The 22,896-nt window shown below is 43.8% G+C and overlaps 2 protein-coding genes and 1 non-coding gene across 6 annotated transcripts in view; 2 read left to right on the top strand and 1 right to left on the bottom strand.

The window, feature by feature from the left end:
- The window catches only part of COG4 (component of oligomeric golgi complex 4), a 35,504-nt gene extending 24,950 nt beyond the window's left edge, over window positions 1–10,554 (bottom strand). Inside the window, exons 1-4 of the mRNA XM_002711714.6 lie at window positions 10,367–10,554; window positions 8,341–8,423; window positions 7,580–7,694; window positions 4,166–4,340 (exon numbers count right to left, since the gene is read on the bottom strand). Coding sequence (XP_002711760.1) covers window positions 4,166–4,340; window positions 7,580–7,694; window positions 8,341–8,423; window positions 10,367–10,525 — 532 coding nt within the window. The 5' untranslated portion in view covers window positions 10,526–10,554. The remainder of the gene's footprint in view (window positions 1–4,165; window positions 4,341–7,579; window positions 7,695–8,340; window positions 8,424–10,366) is intronic.
- Window positions 10,555–10,614: 60 nt separating this feature from the next.
- SF3B3 (splicing factor 3b subunit 3) overlaps window positions 10,615–22,896 on the top strand; it is a 61,701-nt gene continuing 49,419 nt past the window's right edge. Inside the window, exons 1-7 of one of the 4 annotated variants that reach the window (XM_089320459.1) lie at window positions 10,786–10,924; window positions 12,208–12,310; window positions 13,541–13,675; window positions 16,418–16,744; window positions 17,837–18,009; window positions 18,549–18,690; window positions 22,772–22,884. In XM_089320459.1, coding sequence (XP_089176585.1) covers window positions 13,606–13,675; window positions 16,418–16,744; window positions 17,837–18,009; window positions 18,549–18,690; window positions 22,772–22,884 — 825 coding nt within the window. In that variant the 5' untranslated portion in view covers window positions 10,786–10,924; window positions 12,208–12,310; window positions 13,541–13,605. Of the gene's footprint in view, window positions 11,147–12,207; window positions 12,311–13,540; window positions 13,676–16,417; window positions 16,745–17,836; window positions 18,010–18,548; window positions 18,691–22,771; window positions 22,885–22,896 lie in introns of all 4 variants that reach the window. The other 3 variants (XM_051847265.3, XR_016225409.1, XM_089320460.1) reach the window with 3 other exon arrangements.
- On the top strand, window positions 17,416–17,494 carry LOC127491430 (small nucleolar RNA SNORD111). The gene has a single exon (XR_007920090.1). It is a non-coding gene; the product is annotated as a small nucleolar RNA SNORD111 (small nucleolar RNA).

Below are 22,896 nucleotides of genomic sequence, written 5' to 3'. Positions count from 1 at the left end.
ACGTGGAATGCAAGCAACATAATCCATATGATAACTGCTAGGCCACATGCCTGCCCCGATAAATGGAACTCAACTATAACGTTTATTTTGGTGCACTTAGGATGCCTGCATCCTATATTCGAGTGCCTGGGTTCCAGTCCTGACTTAATTTCCTATTCCAGCTTTCTGCTAATGTGCCTCCATGAAAGCAGCAGGTGATGGTTTGGGAATCTGGGTCCCTGCCACCCAGGTGGAAAACCCAGATTGAGTTCTGGGGTGTTGGCTTTGGCCTAGTACATTCCCAGCTGTTGTGGGCATTTGGGAAGTGAACAAGCACACAGAAATCTCTCTATACATATCTGTCTCTCTCACTTTCAAATAAAAATAACCTTTTCAAGTATCACAGTGTTCACTGACAGATACAAGTATATAAAATCAGGGTATGAACATGAATTGATAAATTAAGTAGACTTAATTTCCATACTATAATAAGAGGGACCAATTCAACTTCCCACCATGTTTCACACCCACCAAAACCACTTCAAGGGCATTAACGATCTCTTAAAACTGATCAGTTTTGTGCAAATAAACCATGTTCTTTTTTTTTTTTTTTTTTTTTTTGACAGGCAGAGCGGACAGTGAGAGAGAGAGAGAGACAGAGAGAAAGGTATTCCTTTTCCGTTGGTTCACCCCACAATGGCCACTGCAGCTGGTGCTCTGGCTGGCGCACTGTGCTGATCCGATGGCAGGAGCCAGGTGCTTCTCCTGGTCTCCCATGAGGGTGCAGGGCCCAAGGACTTGGGCCATCCTCCACTGCACTCCCAGGGCACAGCAGAGAGCTGGCCTGGAAGAGGGGCAACCAGGACAGAGTCCGGCGCCCCGACTGGGACTAGAACCTGGTGTGCCGGCGCCGCAAGGTGGAGGATTAGCCTAGTGAGCCTCAGTGCTGGCCACCATGTTCTTTTAAAAAGACTTGTGTGGGGCCAGTACTATAGCATAGTGGGTAAAGCTGCCGCCTGTAGCGCCCACATCCCATATGGGCACCGACTCAAGTTCCAGCTTCTCCACTTCCCAGCCAGCTCTCTGCTGTGGCCTGGGAAAGCAGCAGAAGATGGCCCAAGTCCTTGGGCCCCAGTACCTTTGTGGGAGACCCAGAAGAAGCTCCTGGCTCTGGATCAGCTCAGCTCTGGCCATTGCAGCCATCTGGGGAGTGAACCAGCAGATGGAAGACCTTTCTCTCTCTGCTTCTGCCTCTCTGTAACTCTGTCTTTCAAAATCTAGCACATAAAGCCCATGACTAGAGGTAGAAATACAGGCAATACACTATTATGGCAACAATCATCAATTACAATTAAGAATTTTTCTGTAACAATCAAATACTGTAACAGTTTAAGTATCACTGAGCAAAGTACATTTCTACAGTATTCAGTGTTGCTATTCAGTCTTTTATTTTTTTTTAAAGACTTTATTTATTTACTTGAGAGGCAGAAGGACAGAGAAAGGTCTCCATCTGCTGCTTCACTTCCCAAATGGCTACAACTGCTGGAGCTGGGCCAATCCAAAGCCAGGAGCCAGAAGCTTCCTCCAGGTCTCTCATGTGTGCATAGGGGCCCAACCAATCACTCAGGCTATCTTCTATTGCTCTTCCAGGCCACAGCAGAAAGGTGGATGGGAAGAGGAGTAGCCAGGACTAGAACTGGTGCCCATATAGGATGCCAGTGCCACAGGTGGAGGCCTACCCCACTACACCACAGCACTGATCCCACTATTCAGTTTTTTACCTAACTCAACATACTCTATAGTAACTGGAAGCAAAGAAGGTCCTTGTGATAGACTACCTCTGGGGCCGGCACTGTGGTATAGCAGGTAAAGCCACTGCCTGCAGTGCCAGCCACCATCCCTATATGGGCCCCTGCACCAGTGTGGGAGACCTGGAAGAAGCTCCTGGCTCCTGGCTTTGGATAGGCCCAGCTCCAGCCATTGCAGCCATTTGGGGAGTCAACCAGCAGATGGAAGATCTTTCTCTCTCTCTCTGCTTCTATCTTTGTGTAACTCTGCCCTTAAAATAAATAATTAAAATAATTAAATTTTTGAAAAATAATGGACTGCCTCTGCTTGAGAACTTATTCCTTATTTATTTTTATTTTTATTTTTTAGATGTATTTATTTTATTTGAAAGGCAAAGAAAGGTTTCCCACATGGGTGCAGGGACCCAAGGACTTGGGCCATCTTCTACTGCTTTCCCAGACCATAGCAGAGAGCTGGATTAGAAGCGGAGCAGCTGGGACTCAAACTGGTGCCATAAAGGGATGCCAGCACTGCAGGTGGTGGCTTTACATGCTATGCCACAGCACTGGGCCATTATTTATTTTTAAAATTTATTTTGTTTACTTGAAAGGCAGAGTTATAAAGAGGGACAGATAGAGGTATCTTCTATCCACTGGTTAACTTCTGAAATGGCTGCAATGGCTAGGGTTGGGCCAAATGAAGCCAGGAGCCAGGAGCTTCTTCTGGGTCTCCCCTGTGGGAGCACAAGCCCAAACACTTGGGCCATATTCTGCTGCTTTCCTAGGTGCATTAGCCGAAAGCTGGATCGGCTCTCTGCTATGGCCTGGGATAGCAGTGGAGGATGGCCCAAGTCCTTGGGACCCTGCAACCGTGTGGGAGACCCAGAAGAAGCTCCTGGCTCCTGGCTTCAGATAAGCGCAGCTCCAGCTGTTGCGGCCACCTGGGGAGTGAACCAGTGGATGGAAGACCTCTCTCTGTATAACTCTGGCTTTCAAATAAATAAAATAAATTAAAAAAGGAAGTGGAGCAGCTGGGACTCAAGCCGGTGCCCATATGGGATGCCAACGTGACACATGATAACTTTACATGCTATGCCACAACACCGGCCCCTGCTTGAGAACATAAGATGCAATTATTGGATGCTGTAATATACTATCTAAACAATAAAGATACATGCCCAGCTCAACAAGTAATTCTTTTGAAAGATATTTTAATTCGAAAGTCAGAGTAACAGAAATCTTTCATCTGTTCGTTCACTCCCTAAAAGCCTGCAATAGCTGGGGATGAACCAGGCTTGGCTTAAACTGCTGTGCCACAACACCTGCCTCAGCTCAACAAGTATTTGTATACTAGGGACCAGCACTGTGGCATAGCACAGTGGATTAGCACAGGAGGATTTGCCTATTGAGCTCTCACCTGTGGTGCTGGCATCCCATATGGGTGCGGGTTCAAGTCCTGGCTACTCCACTTCTGATCCAACTCATTGCTAATGGACTGGGAAAAGTAGAAGATGGCCTAAGTGTTTGCCACCCATGTAGGAGATACAGATGAAGATTCCTGGCTCCAGCCTGGTCCAGTCCTGGCCATTGTAACTATCTGAAGAGTGAACAAGTGAATAGAAGATGTCTGTCTCTCCCCTTCTCTCTCTGTAACTCTTTCAAATAAATAAATCTTTAAAAATCTGTACCCTGATAATATACATTTGCATGAATAACATGAAATAAGGCCAGAAGGACAGGATGAGTCAAGATCCTGGAATGCCCAGAATACAAGGCTAAGAATTTCACTTGTAAGTAGGCAATTAGGGCAAGTACAAACATCTATTGCCCCAACAATCTGGATTCAGTTCCTTGTCCATACAATGGGAGTAATATCGGGGCTGACACTGTGGCATACTGGGTAAAGCTGCCGCCTGCAGTGCTGGCATCCCATATGGGTGCCAGTTCGAATACCGGCTGCTCTACTTCTGATCCAGCTCTCTGCTATGGCCTGGGAAAGCAGTGGAAGATGGCCCAAGTCCTTGGGCCCCTGCACTCGCGTGGGAGACCCAGAAGTTCCTGGCTCCTGGCTTTCGATCGGCACAGTTCTGGCCGTTGTGGCCCACTGGGAGTGAACCAGAGGATGGAAGACCTCTCTCTCTCTGCCTCTCCTTCTCTCTGTGTGTAACTCTGATTTTCAGATAAATAATAAATCTTTAAATAAATAAATAAATAAAATCTTATAATAAATTGGGAGTAATATCTGTTCTCTGATGGTATAGGACCTATACAGGGCCTACTACTAGACAAGGAAATGTGTCAGTAGATGCCTTTCTATCCGTTGAGTTTGTCTAGCTCAGATTACAGATGCTTGTAACTCAACTAGGAGTCAACAGGGACGCTGTTGCTTGGATGCTGACCTTCTTTACCCTGGCGGCTCAGCTCAATGACTGACTTGTCCAGGCATAAGTAGCGATGAATGTGGGCTGCAGCCTGTTCATAATCTTCATTCCTCAAAGCAGTCTGAACTCCATCCATGCAGAACTTCAGGTCTAAGATGTCATCAGCTCTCTGAATGGCCTGATAGAGGCGGTTCTGCAAAAAAAAAAAAAAAAGACTTCATGCTTAGAAACAGTGTCTTAGTATTTCAAAAATCACTCTTCAGGAGTATGTTTTTGACACTGAAGTTAAGACGCCACCTTGGGACAACCACATTCCATTTCAGAGTTGCCTGGATTCAAATCCCACATCCACTTCTGATTCTAGTGTGCTCCTGAGGTACACCCTGTGAAGCAAAAGGTGACTGCTCAAGTACCTGGGTCTGGGCCACCCACTTGGGAACTTCAACTGAGTACAGGGCTCCAGACTTAGGCCTGGCCCAGCTCTGGCTAATGTGGGCATTTGGGGAGTGAACCAGCAGATAGAAGAACTTGGTTTGTTTGTTTCTGTCTCCATTTCTAGTAAATAAATGAATAAACAAATAATTAAACAAACCTCTCCAGAAGGTAGGGCGATTTGGGAGATGAATCTGGTTAACCACAGGTCCTTTTCAGCTTTCACTGGCAAACTCACAAACACCACCATTACCACTCACAAAGCTGTTACTGCTGACGATGACCAGGACCCCTGACAGGTTCCATACAATTTTATTAATGTGGTCAAATCATTCATTTTAACAAAGCAGGAAAAGGCATAATCCATATTTCTCCTTGGCTTATTTTGTTAAATTTATAAGTAGGGGAGCATGCATTTGGGCTAGCAGTTAAGATACTCAAATCTTTTATCAGAATGTCTTTGTTCAATACCTGTCTCTGGCTCCTGACTCCAGCTTCCTGCTAATGTAGATCCTGGGAAGCAGCAGTGATGGTTCAAGTGATTGACTTCAGCCACCCATGTAAGAAAATTAGATTTAACTCTTGGCTCCCAGCTCTGGCCTAGCCCTGGATGTCACAGGCATGTTGGAAATGAACCAGCAAATGGGAGGTCTCTCTCTCTCTCTCTCCCCCCATTTGTCTCTCAAATACGTAAGTTAAATGTGTGGTTAGTGTGATAAAGTAGTTTTTGCTGAACCTAAACAAATAGATCAGGAAGACTCATGCCATTTCATGGGGGACAAACTAAGGCTGGGATTGACTTGTTCAAAAAGCCAGACCCTGTGCTATCCAGTATAGTATCCAACATTAGCAGTGGACATTGAGCACTTGAAATGGGGTTAGTACAAATTAAGATGTGTATGTGTAGTAGACACTTTGAATTTCAGACTTAGTACAAAACTAAAGATGGTAAAGTATCTAACTAATATTTTATATTAATTTCATGTTGAAATGGTATTATAGATATAATGGGTTAAATAAAATATATATTAAAATATTTTCTCTGGGCCGGCGCTGTGGTACACAGCGGGTACCTATAGGGGCGCCAGTTCGAGTCCCAGCTGCTCCTCTTCCAATCCAGCTCTCTGCTATGGACTGGGAAAGCAGTAGAAGATGGCTCAAGTCCTTGGGCCCCTGCACCCACATGGGAGACCTGGAAGAAGCTCCTGGCTCCTGGCTTTGGATCAGTGCAGCTCTGACCATTGCGGCCAGTAGGGGAGTGAACCATCGGATGGAAGACCTCTCTCTCTCTCTGCATCTCCTCTCTGTGTAAAATAAATAAATCTTAAAAAAATATTTTCTCACTTATTCCTTTTTAACTTTTTAAACATTTATTTATTTATTTGAAAGGCAGAGTCACAGACAGGCAGAGGCAGAGGCGGTGGGGGCGGGGGGAGAATCTTCCATCCGCTGGTTCACTCCCCAAATGGCTGCAACAGATGGAGCTGTGCTGATGCGAAGTCAGGAGCCAGGAGCTTCTTTTGGGTCTCCACTCTGATGCAGGGGCCCAAGCACTTGGGCCATCTTCTACTGCTTTCCCAAGGCCATAGTAGAAAGCTGGATCAGGAGTAGAGCAGCTGAGACTTGAACCAGCACCCATATAGGATGCCAGCACTGCAAGTGGTGGCTTTTCTCACCACACCACAGCACTGGCTCTCCTTTTTAATTTTTAAAAATGACTACAAGGGGTTGGTGCTGTAGTGCAGCAGGTAAATGTGGAGCTGGCATCCATATGGGCACTGGTTCAGGATCCAGCTGCTCCACTTCCAATATAGTTCTCTGCTATGACCTGGAAAAGCAGTGGAAGATGGCCCAGGTCCCTGGGCCCCTGGCATCCACATGGGAGACCTGGAAGAAGCTCCTGGCTCCTGGCTTTGGATCGGTCCAGCTCTTTCCATTGTAACCACTGCAGCCACTTGGGGAGTGAACCAGCAGTTGGAAGAACTCTCTTTCTGTCTCTGCCTCTCTGCAACTCAGCCTTTCAAATAAATAAATCTTTTTAAAAAATGGCTATGTGAATATTTAAAATAAAATAATTTAGGAAGTTCATCTAGATTTCTTTTCCAATCTGGGTGACTTAAACATTTTTTTGAAAATATTTCATTTACTATTTGAAAGGAAGATTTCAGATACAGAGAGAGAACAGAAAGAGGGAATTCTTCCATTCACTCGTTTACTTTGCAGATGGCCACAACAGCCTGGGCTGGGCCAGGCTGTAGCCAGGAGCCAGAAATCTCACCTGGTCTCCTACATGGGTGGCAGGAAGCCAAGTACTTACAGCATTATCTGCTGGTTCCCAGGCACATTAGCAGGTGATTGAATTAGAAGTGGAGTAGCCAGGACTGGTACATGCATCCCAGGTAGCAGCTTAACCTGTTGTGCTACAATGCCCACTCCCATGTAGATGGCTTTTCTTTCATTTTATTATCTAACTGCCTTGGCTAGAACTTCTAGTACAATGTTAACAGACAAGGCAAGAGCAGACCTCCTTCTTTATCTTAGGAGGAAAGCATCACACCTGTCACTAGGAAATATGATGCTAGATTTTTCAGTTACCCTTTACCTGGTTGATGAAGTTCTAGTCTATTTGTTGATTGTTTTTATTATGAAGAGGCATTGAACTTTGTCAGGTGTTTTTTCTATGCTTATGAGATGGTCATGTGGTTTTGGACCTTTATTGATACGGTATATTAACTAATTTTCAAATGCTAAATAAAACCTGCACTGCTAGAATAAATTCTACATGTCATATATATAATCCTTTTTGTATAGTTGTTGGATTTGCTTTGCTGATATTTTATTGAGGAATTTTATGTCTACAATTGTAACAGCTATTGGTTTGGAGTTTGTCTGGTTCAGGTAGCTCATATTAAATTTCTATTAGATGGTGCTTCTCTGATGTATGTGGCTTTTTTTTACTGCACTCTACTAACTCAAACATCAAAATCTCAATGGAATTACCTTGGCTAGGTCAAGCTGACGGACTTTGCTGGACACGTTCTCGGCTAGGTTGCAGGTAAATGTGATCATTCCAGCCAGCTGCTTTGCATCTCCCTCAATCAACTGCAGGTTGGGACTGGAGACACACATGGTCAGCACACACACATCCATAGGCGTAAGAGACAAAAAACTTTTTATGTAGATGGAAACTATGTCTTCTACTTCTTTTGTCCCTCTCTACAACTCATAGTTCAGTTCATTCTACAAACAATTGTTTCTTGAGTGTTTTACTGTAAATATAGGTCTATATTTAACAAAACAAATTTTAAAATTACAAAGACATCCCTAAGTAGGGATGGCTAAAGAAGTGGAGAAAAGATTCCCAATTGCTAAGCAAGCATAATGTGTACTAACCAACAGTCTGAGAGGATGCTGAATTCAAAGCACAGCAGTTCTCAAACTTGAGTTGTAAATCAGAGTCATCTGGTAGGCTTGTTAAAATACACATTCCTGTCCCCATCCCCAGAGTGATTCAATAAGTTTGGAGTGGGACTCCAAAATATACACTTCTAAAGAGTTTCCAGAGGTGATGCTTGTACTGCTGCTCCAAGGACTCTTTGAGAACCACTGAACACTTAGATACTCACTTTTCCTTGCAGTAAGACTCTTCTAGTTTTCAAATTCAACTGGCAGTTTATTACAGAAAGTTAGGAAACATAATAACTTACCTAAAGAACACTGTTGGCACTTACAGTAGATCTTGCTAAGATGCATACACTTACCCCATTCGGTGGAGAGTGACCATCTTACTTTCAATAGTGCTTTGCTGTTCCAAAAGAGCATCCAGCTCTCTCTCTACCACTTTCTGAAACACAGAGAAGCTTCTTGTCATCAGAATGGTTACAAAGATACTTTTAGTGATGGGTAAACCTATTTCAAATTTCTCCTTACTTTCCACTACACTGCCCTTGGACATTAACAAACAAAACTTCATTTCTGTACTGACCACACTGCATGATGTCTGCTACCTATATTTTACTCCATCTAACAGATGAGTGTCATAATGGGAGGACACAGGATTTTTATGCATTAGCAGAGTGATTAACATAAGAAGGGATTTAAAATGAAACAGCTGAATAAATGAAATTTCCCAAAAGGTGCCTCACACACATGCAAAAAATCTCTTTTTGGTACAAAGTCAGAGGGGATAAATATAATTCTCAGGTCGTTTCCTGTGCTCCCTCACTTCATCTAACCTTATGTTTCTTCATCCATAATAGAGAAATGCCTACATTATAGGACTGTTGGGTGAGTCAAGCAGGCTAAGATACAAAGTATTGAACACAGTATGTCCAGATAGTTCAACAACCTTTAATTTTAGCTATACATTTCTTTTTTTTTTGGGGGGGGGGGACCAAACTCATCCTCTTATTTGGAATCCACCCCCACGATAGTATCAGTAATACATTAGTAAAGGTTAGCTATACATTTCTATTAAAATAGCCCAATAGGATCTGGAGAAACTTCCCCCAGTCATCAAACACCAATATAGAATATTGTTTTGTTTGTAAGATCTCCTTAATTTTTTCCTCAAAGTACTGACTGCCCAGTGAATGCAAGCTAAGGAATGTTAAATCAAGAGTACTGAATTTTAGGGGCTGATGCTGTGGCATAGTGGGTAAAAGCCACATCTGCAGCACTGGCATTCCAAATGGGTGCAGGGTTTGAGTCTGGCTGCTCAATTTCTGATCCAGCTTCCTGCTAATGCGCCTGGGAAAGTAGCCCCCTGCATCCACGTGGAAGACCCAGATGAAGCTCCTGGCTCTTGACTTCAGCCTAGTGCAGCTCTGGCCATTGTGGTCATTGGGGCAGTGAACCAGTGGATGGAAGATCTCTCTCTCTCTCTCTCTGTAACTCTGCCTGTCAAATAAACAAATCTTAAAAAAAAAAAAAAGTACTGAACTTTAAAATACACCTTGCCAAAAAAGGTTATCAGAAACTGCAAGAGTTGGTGCAAATTAGTATCTTGAAATATACAATGACTTCCCTTATTCAGAGGTTGAAACTGCTTCTTGTGTGGAACTTTGCTTAAAATTTTAGATTGGAAAATAGCTGCTAAATGTTTAGATCAGAGGTTAGCTCTCTTTCTTGCAAGGAACCCAACTGACAATAGAAAGTGAGTTGACAGCATCAAGTTGCCACAGGAAAGTGAGTCAGGAGACTGAACGAACGTTAGGGACTTAAAGGCCCACGCTTTTCCTTTGACAGATTGTCAGGGGGTAACAGATGAAATGACTTGTCCACGATTTGACAGCTGCAGCTCAATCTTCAAAAGCTCAAACTTCTACGAGTTGTTCATTTAACCGAAATGCGACAACTGTATACTCAAACCATTCCCTACAAGTCTTAAAGGACTTCCTGTTGAAGATAACGGGATGAAAGTTCGTCATGTTTAAATTACTAAGCCAATGCAATTCTTATTTTGAGAGTCATGCAACTTGGTATATACTCTTTACTCTAGTGGAGGAACTCGTGACTATGGGCCAGGGAGCTAGATGGGTGCGAGAAGGCGAAGATCGCCGAGTTAGCAAAGCCAACAGGCTGGGGCGGCATCCGACAGAGTGAAGGAGTCGACAAGTCTCTTCAAATACCCAAACACACACCCGCTTCTCGGGTGAGAGCTTTTTTTTTGTTTTCCTGCTACCAAGAGTGCGCTTCCCACAGCCCGAATTTCCCAAGACCAATAGCTCCTAAGCCCACTGCCCCTGGATCCTCCTGGAAAAAAAAAAAAAAGGCTCAGCCGCCGACCTCCTCGCCGCACAGCCGTTCGTACACAGCCTCCAGCTCCTGCAGCTCTGTCAGAGAGCGAATGAGCTCGGTGGAGATTTCGGAGCAGCAGCCTCCTCCCACCACCTCACAGGGCTGAGGCACCCCTGACAACTTCGGAGGAGACTCGAGATCCGCCATCTTGGGCCCCTTGCAGCGCTTCCGGCCCCACGAGGTCCCCTCCCCGTTGGCGCTTCGGGTCTTCGGGGCTGCCCATAGAAGTGCCCGACGAACTCATACAGTTTTAAATGTCTCCTTTTAAAAAAAACTATTAATTTCCTACTATCCGGGAAAAATTTACGGCAATATAGTGTGCGTAAATAATTTTTAACGCTGTACGGAGGCAAGAAAGAAGCATTTAAAATTATTTATGTAAACATTTTTCAGGCGCTGATTGGGTTTCTTTTTCCGTCGCGCGCCATCGGAAGGTCCCCATCTAGAGGGCTAATGGCGGATGCCGGCGTTTTGGAGTTGGCGGTGGCTTAGACTTGAAGGGAGTCAGCATCCGTTGGATATCTACGCCATCCTTCCCGCTGCAGGGTAAAAAAGTGGCTTCGCGACTTCCCCTGGTTTGGGAAGGGGGAGAGCGGCCACGTAGGAGCGGGGCCCGACTCTGGTGCAGGTCTCAGGCAGGCTAGGCCCGAGAGGTCCGAGCAGGGGGCGAATTTGTGTAGACAACGCGTGGGTCGCGAAAACGGCTCCTTGAAATCGTCACCCGCTCCAGGCTATTGGGTGGGAAGCGGTACTGGCTCAAAATGAGAGGTTAGCTTGCTTTTAGTCCTGCGGCCTCTGAGCTGAAACGGGGGGTGGGGGTGAGAGGAGACGGAGGTCGTCCTCGGGAGAGAGTAAACGGTACACGACGGGAAGACGGGGAAACAGCGCGTTAAAATAGCGCGAATAACGGGAACGGTCTTTGCAGCCAAGACTGGTTTGAGTTTGTGTTTAGGCGGCTGGGCCCCTTGTTTCCGCCTCTGAATCCTAATTTTGTCGTTTGCAAAACGGGGAGGGTTATCTGTCTTGAAGACTTGGCAGAGCTTAAATGAGACGATGTTGCCTTAGACCACGGAGAGACGGAGCGGGCGGTCGCAGGGGCGTCTTGTAGGGATCAGACAGGAGATAGGCGCGTGGAGGACGTTCCCAGGCTTCCCACGCGTCCTGCCCGTTATGGTGCTCGGTATGCCGAGGCTGCTTCAGAAAATTCTTAGAAAATGGAATTAAAGCAAAAAAAGAATTCCAGAATTCGTGGGTATAGTTTTTGTTTTTCAATAATGTGTTTTTCATGAACTTTCTGGAAACTTCTTGTCATGGCTTCCTCCACAATGCACCTTGCTCCTTTACCCAGGATAGAAGTGTGGCTGGTGAGCTTGGGTGCAGCCAGGATTGGAGGACATGAATTCCTAGGGTTAATGGGTGGCGTCTGGTACAGAGGTCTGGGGACGCAGACTGGGTTCTAAGTCAGCTACGAGAAATCAGGATAGTGTGGGAGGACCTGCTCAGGATTTCAGAAGTGACTCCTGGTTCCCTGTGTCTCCTTGCTTCCTTTTCTGCCGTCTTTGTGATCCTAGAAGACTTTTAAAGGCATTCCTTAGTCTCAAGTGGGAAATTTTCTCTGTTAATAGCTGTTTCGAGCCTGGAGGATTGATCTTGTCACTTTGCTTTTGCTGAACCTAGAAATATTTTTGAGGACATTTACTTAGTTTTCTGAATTAACAACAGTCAGATTTTATGTTAAGTGCACAGCAGTTGCTTTGGATTTCTCAAGATCGTTTGCTTTTGTTTTCGAATAAGTACCTTAGGGAATGATAATTGGACTTATTTTTCAGTGTGACTGTATAGTTGGGGTATTTCCTTCAGGTAGAGGCACCTCACTTTGTGCAGATTTCAGTCCTGTCTGCTGAAAAGGAGTCCTTTTTCGTAACTTAATAGGTTAGTAGAGAGGCCTCTTGGAGTGAAAAGAATTGAGTTTTGTTCAGTTTTTGATGCTCAGTAGGCCTCAGTTTTAAATTCTAGCCACTTCTCTAATGTAGAGCTTTGTAAGATTTGCAAATGAAAGCACTTTAAGATAACCAGTTTTCAACTGTTAGAAGAATAAAGACTGAATGTCTGTTTGAAATTGGCCCTTTGTGGGGAAACATAAATTGCTGAGCATGTAAATTGATAGCAGAACCTCTTTGAACGATAATTTGGCAGCATCCATCAAAAGTTTCAAATTGTGTGAATCCATCAATCAAGCAGTTAAACTTCTAGTAATTGATATTAGGGATATACTCTTGCACAAATGAGGGTACTTCATGAAGTTTGTGGGAAAGTGGAATTAAAAGATAAATTTATGTTGGTCGAAAAATTGTCAAGTGTATGCAGTTGTTTTCAGAATATGCATTTTCTTTTAACTTTTTGAAGACTCCTTGTATAAATGACCCACATACAAGGAATTTTCTTTGTGCTCTCCAGAATGCTCATCAGCAGGGCACTGATTGAATTACAATATTCCTACTTAGTTTACTCTGTAAAATAAAAATGAGGAAGTCTTATATTGCTTATCTCAAAGTTGATAAAGTTGTCCTATGGTGTGAGTGTGAAAAATACAGTACCCAACTTTTGGTTAAAAAGGAAGATAAAACATGGTGTGAATGTATGTTGTTACTTATTTATAAAAAAAAATACCTGAAAGGATAGCAAATAGCTTGGTAAAATGTATTCCTCCAGGAAGAACTGCGTAGCTCAGGAATGAGTTAGAGGGAACCTTTTGCCCTGCTTTTAAATTTGGAACCATGTGTATATATAACCCATTCAAATGAAAATAAATATAGGCCTCAGTTTTGGTGACAAAATGATAAATAGACAATGTTACTTAATGGTGTATGTCCCAGCTCCTAGCAGTTCACTGGTTTTGTGACCTTCGGAGTTGATTTAACTTTGGATCCCCAATTCCCTTATCTATAAAATGAGTAGAAAGCTGTGTACTTAAAGGATTTTTGTAAGATTAGACAAAGTCTGTTGCATGGTGCCTGACATAGAAAGCACTTCTCATTGTAAATATATTTTTCCTTGATTGGCCTTGCTTTGTTGCCTAGAACTGAAGTTTCCTAGTAGAATTGTCTATTAAAATAACAATTTGCCTGTGATTTTTTTTTTTCTGTTTTTCTGTCCTCTTAGCTTAACTTAGTACTATCGGTGTAACCAAGACCTAGTGTTCTGGGTAGCACAGTTTTGCCACCACCATGTTCCTGTATAACTTGACCTTGCAACGAGCCACTGGCATTAGCTTTGCCATTCATGGCAACTTCTCTGGTAAGTTCTGAATTAATACATAGCTTGCTTATCTCTTGGTGGAGGAAATTTACAAGATAACCTGTTAAATGTGAACAATCGAAATTTCACTTGTAATATGTAAAATTTTATGTTACATTGAGGCTCGTTATCTGTAACTTAATTTGCAGTGCGTTTCCCTAGCTCTAGTGTAATGATCGTTACCAGAGCTGTGCATTTGTTTGTTACCTACTTGGTACCAGGTTATGCTTTTTCATATAAAGCATAACAAGATATAGAAGATATGATCAATGATTTTGAGTTTGACATCAGTTTGGATAAAAAGAATATCTAAAAGTGTTGTCAGATTATCAGGGAGGTTGTAAGTATATATATTTTTTAAAGATTTATTTATTTGAAAGAATTACACAGAGAAAGGAGAAGCAGAGAGGGAGGTCCACCTTCCACTGGTTCACTCCCTAATTGGCTACAAGGACCAGAGCTGCGCTGATCTGAAGCCAGGAGCCAGGAGCTTCTTCCGGGTCTCCTGTGCTGGTGCAAGGGCCCAAGGACTTGGGCTGTCTTCCAGTGCCCTCCCAGGCCACAGCAGAGACTCGAACTGGTGCCCACCCGGGATGCCAGCACTTTAGGCGGTGGCTTTACCCACCAAGCAACAGCACTGGCCCTGGGTAAAGTATATTTTCAAAGAAGTTGGACAAGGGTCCAACGCTGTGGTGTAGCAGGTGAATCTGCCTCTTGCAGTTCCAGCATTCCTATATGGGCACCATTTTATTTCCTGGCTGCTCCACTTCCGATCCAGCTCTTTGCTATGGCCTGGGAAAGCAGTGGAAGCTGGCCCAAGTTCTTGGGCTCTTGCACCTGTGTGGGAAGACCCGGAGGAAGCTCCTGGCTTCGGATTGACGCAGCTTCCGCCATTGTGGCCAGTTGGGGAGTGAACCAGCAGATGGAAGACCTCTCTGCCTCTCCTTCTCTTTGTAACTCTGACATTCAAATAAAGAAAATAAATCTTTAAAAAAAAAATAAAGGAAGTTGAACATTGGTTTGGTGCATGAGGAGATAGAACTTTTATATAATGAGGGGCGGGATAGTGCTGTTTATGTATGTGTTGCTGCTTGTGTATAAACAGATCATTTGCTGTTTGTTCACCATTTTGTGCCATACATAGTGAACTGAAGTTGTGAAGGTTATTTTTGGACAAATTAAGCCAGGTTGTAAGATTTTGTGTGTTTTTTCTTTGGTTTAAAAATTTATTTATTTTTATATGAAAGAGGTAGAGAGAGAGAGAGAACAATCTTCCATCTGCTTCTTCACTTTCCAGATGGCCGGCCACAATGGCCAGGGCTGGCCAATTTGAAGCCAGAAGCTTCTTCTGGGTCTTCCATGTGAGTGGCAGGGGCCTAAGCCCTTGGGCTATCTTTAGTTGCTTGCCTAGGCCATAGGCAGAAAACTGGATTGAAAGTGGAACAACCAGGACTCTGGCTGGCGCTTATGGGATGCTGGTGTCACAGGCAGTGGCTTAACCTGTTGCATACACTGCCAGCCCCAGTTTTTTTTTTCCCTGTTAGTGAACATTACAACATATATAACGATTTAGAGTTTACAGAGCACTTTGGAGTATTTGATCTTTCTTTTTTATATAAATACATTTTTAAAAGATTCAGTTATTTGTTTGAAAAAGATATACAGAGAGAGAAGGAGAAGCAGAGAGAGAGAGAGAGAGAGGTCTTCCATTTGCTGGTTCACCTCCCAGTTGGCCACAACAGGCAGAGCTGTGCTGGTCTGAAGCTAGGAGCCAGGGTAAGAGCCAGAGAAGTTGAACAGCGGGGACACGAACTAGCACCCATATGGGATGCTGGGACTGCAGTTGCTGGCCCTGTGATGATTTTTTAAAAACTTTAAAAAACTTACTTATTTACTTACTAATTGAAAGGCAGAGTGAGAAAGAGAGAGAAAGATATATTTTGCCTGCTGGTTAACTTTCTTTCTTTCTTTCTTTTTTTTTTTTTTTGAAAGGCAGAGTTAGAGAGAGAGAAAGGTCTTCCTTTTTCCATTGGTTCACCCCCCAAATGGCTGCTGTGGTCGGCGTGCTGTGCCAGTCCGAAGCCAGGAGCCAGGTGCTTCTTCCTGGTCTCCCATGTGGGTGCAGGGCCCAAGGACTTGGGCCATCCTCCACTGCCCTCCCAGGCCACAGCAGAGAGCTGGACTGGAAGAGGAGTGACCGGGACAGAATCTGGCACCCCAACCGGGACTAGAACCCGGGGTAGTGGTGCTGCAGGTGGAAGATTAGCCTAGTGAGCCGTGGCGCCAGCCACCTGCTGGTTAACTTTCGAATGGCCCACAACAGCCCAGGCCGGACCAGGCTAAAACTACGAGCCAGGAATTCTATCCAGGTCTCCCACATGGAGACTCAGGTATTAGGAACTGGAACTCAGGTATTAGGGTCATCATCTGTTGCCTCTGAGGATGCACTGGTAGGAAGCTGTCTTGGAAGTATAGGCAGTGCTCAATGCCAGGTACTTTGATGTGTAATGAGGACATTTCAACCCAAGGCTTACCCTGATGTGCCACAATTCCTGCCCCTAAAACTTTGTTTGATAGCAGCTTTGTAAGATCATTTTAGTTTTGGGTAAAGTACATTTTCAAGAGAGTAAATTTAGAACATTGGCCTCCCAAGTCACAGAATTATTATTCTTTAGTGGCGTTTTAATATTCAGGTTAATTTTTTAGTAGTTCTAGTTGTTGATGATCTTTGTATTTTGTTAGGAACCAAACAACAGGAAATTGTTGTTTCCCGTGGGAAGATCTTGGAGCTGCTTCGTCCAGATCCCAATACTGGCAAAGTACACACTCTTCTCACTGTGGAAGTGTTTGGTGTTATCCGATCGCTCATGGCCTTTAGGCTTACAGGTGGTACCAAAGACTACATTGTAGTTGGCAGTGACTCAGGTCGGATTGTTATCTTGGAATACCAGCCGTCTAAGAATATGTTTGAGAAAATTCATCAAGAAACCTTTGGCAAGAGTGGGTGCCGCCGCATCGTACCTGGCCAGTTCTTAGCTGTGGATCCCAAAGGGCGAGCCGTTATGATTAGTGAGTGACTTGTTCTACTTTCTCTGTTGACTGCATTTTTGATTGTTGTAAATACTGAGTTTAGGATAACAGTGCTATCATCTTGGTACTGTGGCATTGCATCACTTAACATGGATAAAATTTTGGCATCATATTTGGATTTATTCTGATTTAAAGTTGTTTTTTTAAAAAAAAACCTCTTAAAACAGAGGAGTGTTTTTTGTTTTTTTGTTTTTTTGTTTTTTTTTTTTTTTTTGGTGGGGGGAGTAAGATTTACATATTTATTTGAAAGGCAGAGTTACAGAGAGAAATCTTCCATCCACTGGTTCACTCCCCAAATGGCTGCAATGACTGGGGCTAGACCAGGCAGAAGCTAGGAACCAGCAGCTTCTTCTGGCTCTTTTGCATGGGTGCAGGAGCCTGGGCCTTTTTCTGCTGCTTTCCCAGGCATAGTAGTGGGGAGTTAGATTGGAATTGGAACAGCTTGGACTTAAATTGGTGCCCATGTGGGATGCTGGCACTGTAGGCTGTGGCTTAACCAGCTTCACCACAGCACTGGCCCCAGGGGAAGGGCTTAATGTGCTTTTCCTACTACTTATTGAGATGAGAATAGATGTTTTTCAGTTGTTTAATAGTGAAAAAACTAGTGAAATGATCTTACACTGTTAGATGGTGAATATGGTTGTTTTCATTAGTCTGAAGTGATGATTCACATTCATGTCTCTTCTCTGATAAATTCTTGAAGAAAATTCTGTGTATCTGATCAGGCTTCTAGAAGACAACCTTCTATAAGCAATGCTTAGATGACTAGATCTAATTAAAAAGAAAAGCTGGCAATTTTATGAATTACTGCTTAATTTTCCTGTAGACTTAAATCCAGGAAATTAAAATTTTTTGAGGAGTTAGGGATATATAGCAAAAATGAAGTTATTATCTGCTGTAATGATAGCAGAATTTTGAGTTAATATGCTTCAATTAGTGCTGGCTGTTCATAGGAATAATGATCCCCCTTACCCCTTTTTTTCTTTTCCAAGAAATTCTTGTGAAACTAGTATCTAAGTATCTCTTCTTGTTATCTGGAAATCCTGTATGTTTTGTCTCTTCCAACTGTAGGTGCTATTGAGAAACAGAAATTGGTGTATATTTTGAACAGAGATGCTGCAGCCCGTCTTACCATTTCATCTCCCTTGGAGGCCCACAAAGCGAACACTTTAGTATATCATGTGGTTGGAGTAGATGTGGGATTTGAAAACCCGATGTTTGCTTGTCTGGAAATGGACTATGAGGTAATGGGGACCATGACTTTCCTTTTTCTTCTTTGGGTTTCTTCCAGTCACTTCTGTATTTTCCCAAGATATTTTTTTCCATTGTGTATATCTTAAATCTATCTTGCTGACAGAACTTCTACATATTCAGAATCTTACTGAAATTATTTGAAATGCTTCACACAGGTTGATGGATTATATATAATAACCTTGGTTCTGATTTAAACAGTTTCCTTGTAGAAACAAGCTTATTGAGAGAAGCTGTGTGAAAAAGATGAAGCTGTGTTTGGAGTATTTTTTCACAGGGGAAGACAGAGCTTGCCATTCTTTTCCTTGAAAGAAAGGCTGTATCCTCTAGTAGAGGGATTACTGGATCCAGAATGGGAGATCGGGGTATTTGTTTTAGCGCTGCCTTTATACAGTAGCATGAACTTTGTCAAACCATTTGGCTTCTATGGGCGTCTTGTTTCCTTGTTTGTAAAAATGAATGAGTTCTGTTGTTTCAGATCTAAAAATTCTTTTATACTGAACAGTCTTTGTGCTACTGTGCTCCTGTACAGGAAGCAGACAATGATCCAACAGGAGAAGCAGCTGCTAATACCCAGCAGACACTAACTTTCTATGAGCTAGACCTTGGTTTAAATCATGTGGTCCGAAAATACAGTGAACCTTTGGAAGAACATGGCAACTTCCTTATTACAGGTACTCTTCTCTCAGAGCAGCTCTGTACCCTTTTAGAGTACTAGTCAAAAATTTGTTTTCCAAAAGATTGGAGGATCAGGAATGTTAGGGACGTTTTTATTAGTGTGTGAAGGATATGTATTGCTTTTTTTTTTATAAGATTTATTTATCTACTTGAGAGAGTTACACAGAGAGACAAGGAGAGGCAGAGAGAGAGAAAGCAGGATCTTCCATCTGCTGGTTCACTCACCAGTTGGCTGCAGCGGCAGGACCTGTGCCAATCCGAAGCCAGGAGCTTCCTCTGGGTCTCCCATGCCAGTGCAGGGCTCAAGGACTTCAGCCATCTTCCACTGCTTTCCCAGGCCATAGCAGAGAGCTGGATCAAAAGTGGAGCAACCGGAGGCCGGCGCCTCAGCTCACTAGGCTAATCCTCCGCCTTGTGGCACTGGCACCCCGGGTTCTAGTTCCGGTTGCCCCTCTTCCAGGCCAGCTCTCTGCTGTGGCCACGGAGTGCAGTGGAGGATGGCCCAAGTGCTTGGGCCCTGCATCCCATGGGAGACCAGAAGCACCTGGCTCCTGCCTTCGGTTCAGTGCAGTGCGCCGGCCGTGGCGGCCATTGGAGGGTGAACCAACGGCAAAGGAAGACCTTTCTCTCTGTCTGTCTCACTGTCCACTCTGCCTGTCAAAAAAAAAAGTGGAGCAACTGGGACTTGAACCGGCTCAACATGGGATGCCGTCACTGCAGGTGTCGGCTTTACCCACTACGCCACATATGGGGCTATGCTGGCCCCAAATGTTGGTTTTTAAAACAAACTTCTCCAGGGATTATAAAAATAATAAAAGCTACTGTAGTACTTTATGGGTCTAAGGTGACTTTGGGGAAAGACACTAGTAAAAATTGACAGGCTAGTTAATAAATAGGGTTATGGATGAAAAATTCATAAACTTATGTATGATATTTTTAAATGTGACATAGCAAAGTAGGACTTTTGTAAGGTCAGAGATGATACACTGTTAGAAAATCAGTGTAAGAAGGCCTGTGGTGTGGTGGAGCAGGTTAAGCTGTTGCTTGCAACACTGGCATTCCGTGTGAGTCCTGGTTTGAGCCTCGGCTGCTCCACTTCCCATCCAGCTCCCTGCTTAGGCACCTGGGAAAGCAGAAAAAGTGTTTCGGCCCCTGCACCATTGTGGGAAACCTGGAAGAAGCTCCTGGCTCCTGACTTTGGCCTGGCCCAGCCCTGGCCTTTGTGGCCATTTAGAGAGTGGGATGGAGGCCTTCTCTCTCTATAACTTCGCAGGGGCCCAAGCACTTGGGCCATCTTCCACTGCTTTCCCAGGCCATAGCAGAGAGCTGGATCAGAAGCAGAGCAGCTGGGACACAAACTGGTGCCTTTATGGGATGTCGGTGCCACAAACGAAGGATTAGCCTAGTTTAGTGCTGGCCCCATCTTTTTTTTTTAAAGATTTATTTGAAAGGCAGAGTTACAAATAGAGAGGTCTTGCATCTGCTGGTCACTCCCTGAAATGCCTGCAATGCCCGGAGCTGGGCTGAGCTGAAGCCAGGAGCCCTGAGTTTCTTCTGTATCTCCTATGTGGGTTTGGGGGCCCCAACACTTGAGCCATGTTCCACTGCTGTCCTGGGCTGTAGCAAAGAGCTGAATTGGAAGTGAACAGCTGAGACTTGAACTGGTGCCTAATATGGCATGCTGGCACTGTAGAAAATCAGTATAGGGATGGTCATTTGATACAGTAGTTAGGAAATATTTTGGGGTTCCTGTATTCTATGTAGGAGGTCCTGAGTGTGAATCTCTCCTGATTCCAACTTTTAACTGGTAAATACCTAGGAGGCAGGTGATAGATAGCTCGAGTACTTGGGACCTTTCCACCCTTGTAGGAGACCTGAATTGAATTCTGGTTCAACCCTTGCTGTTGCAGACTTTCGGGGAGTGGAACAGTGGATGGGAGATCTGTGTTGTCTCAGTCTCCTTCCATGTCTCTGCATTTCAAATAAATGAATAAAAAGAAAATATTTTTTTCATGATACTGTAGTGCAGAACAGTTATGTCTGTGGTCATCTATATTTCTGCAGGCTTTGAGAAGAGTGATAGAATTCTGTTTTGAAATAGTTCAACTTGATAAGTAAAACCAAATATGCCTTCTTGGGGAAGATTTTGATGAGAAATAATATAGCACTTGTCTCCATATTGAATCACAGATGTTATTCATTAATACATAGAGCAAATGAATATTAAAATGAATTACTCATTTTGTTACTTGCTATAATATATTACTCTAGCTTTCATATGTAGAGGCTTTCCTCTTTAACAAATTGGTTAACAATTTTAACAAACTGGTTGTTTACAGTCAATATATGTCTGTTTACAGTCAGTGTGTGCTGTCAGTCTACTGGATCCAGCAATTGTAGTGGAGGAAAATTAGATATGGTACCTCCCTCTGAAAGATTGAGTCTAGTGGTAAATACAGACAAATAACTAAAAATTTAGCAGAGATCCCACCCAGTACTGAAATTAGGAAGATAGGTGAATAGGTGGGTGGGTGGGTGGGTGAGAGGGAGATTAGGGAGGGAAAGAGGGAGGGAGGGAGGAAGGAAGAAAGGAAGGAAGGAAACTCAGCTAGGGAAAGGAAGTGATTCTTTTAGAGAAAGTTCTCTGAAGAAGTACTCTTGTAAGATAAGACCCAAGGATTGATGAGGGTTAGCTGGGTTCAGGGGGATTGGGAGAGGGATGTTTTCTCTTGTAGTATGCACAAAGGACCAAATAAATAATGAAGATAGATCATTCAAAGAATTGGAGGCTCATTGAATTATTAGAATTAGAGGGCTGAAATAGCAATAGTGGTGGGGTGGTAGCTACTAAAGGAGTTTAAAGAGGGGAATAAAGTTAACCCTTGCTTATATTTTGGTAATGGGATGGTGGAAATTAAGACAGAAGCCTGAGACTGGTCAGGAAACTCACTAAACCAAGAATTGCTAAACCAAGAATTGCTGACAGTATGAGAGCTGCTAAGGAGGTAAAATAATCAGGCTATGGAATAGAAACAGAATTGAAGGATGACACCCAGGTTTCTGGTTTAGTCTATTGATCTGTGGTAGTATTCTTCCAGGTAAAAAGCCTGGGATGTGGAATAGGTTTGTCAAGGAACTTGAATTTGTTTATGATTACCCTGTATTTTAGAAGTATTTGTGATATGTCCAGGAGAAGATTGTTTATTAGGTCTTAAGTTGAGAACTGAGTTTTGGGGCTAGATACATTCAGTCTGAAGTTAGCCAAATTTTCTATATAAATTTAGTGTTCATTCTTATGTAACGTGGACACCAGGGAGAAGAAACACTTGGAATGTTTCTCAGCTTTAGGCACACTACCTTCATCGGGTTGTGCTGGACTTGAGGTTGGTGTTGTGGTGTGGTGGGTTAAGCCATCGCCTGTGATGCCGGCATCCCATATGGGTGCCCCTTTGAGTCCTGGCTGCTCTACTTCAGATCCAGTTCCTTGCTAATAACACCTGTGAAGGCAACAGGCTCATACAGGAGACCTGGATGAAGCTCCTGGCTCCTGGCTTTGGTCTGGCCCAGCTGTAGACATCTGGGCAGTAAGCTAGTAGTTGGAAGGCCTTTCCCTGTTTCTCCGTCTCTGTAACTCTTTGAAAATAAATATATAAATCTTTAAGAAAAAGTTGTGCTGGACAGGAGTTGAAAGCCAATCATTTGGCCTGCACCATGGCTCATTTGGCTAATCCTCCGCCTACGCTGCCGGCACCCGGGTTCTAGTCCTGGTTGGGGAGCCGGGTACTAGACCCGGTTGCCCCTCTTCCAGTCCAGCTCTCTGTTATGGCCCGGGATGGCAGTGGAGGATGGCCCAAGTGCTTGGGCCATGCCACCTGCTTGGGAAACCGGGAAGAAGCACCTGGCTCCTGGCTTCGGATCGGCGCGCCAGCCTTAGCAGCCATTAGGGGAGTGAGCCAATGGAAGGAAGACCTTTCTCTTTGTCTCTCTCTCACTAACTCTACCTGTAAAAAAAAAAAAAAGAGTCATTTATTGTTATGTCAAGTCACCACTGGTAAAGTTTTTTCTTTTTTTCCACAGTTCCAGGAGGGTCAGATGGTCCAAGTGGAGTACTGATTTGCTCTGAAAACTATATCACCTACAAGAACTTTGGTGATCAGCCTGATATCCGATGTCCAATTCCTAGGAGACGGGTAAGGTTTTTG

The sequence above is a fragment of the Oryctolagus cuniculus genome, chromosome 18, assembly GCF_051225735.1.
Source record: "Oryctolagus cuniculus isolate XC-2025 breed Fujian yellow rabbit chromosome 18, ASM5122573v1, whole genome shotgun sequence".
Taxonomy (NCBI): domain Eukaryota; kingdom Metazoa; phylum Chordata; class Mammalia; order Lagomorpha; family Leporidae; genus Oryctolagus; species Oryctolagus cuniculus.
The sequence above is the reverse complement of the archived record's forward strand: the minus strand, read 5'-3'. Positions and strand labels throughout refer to the sequence as shown.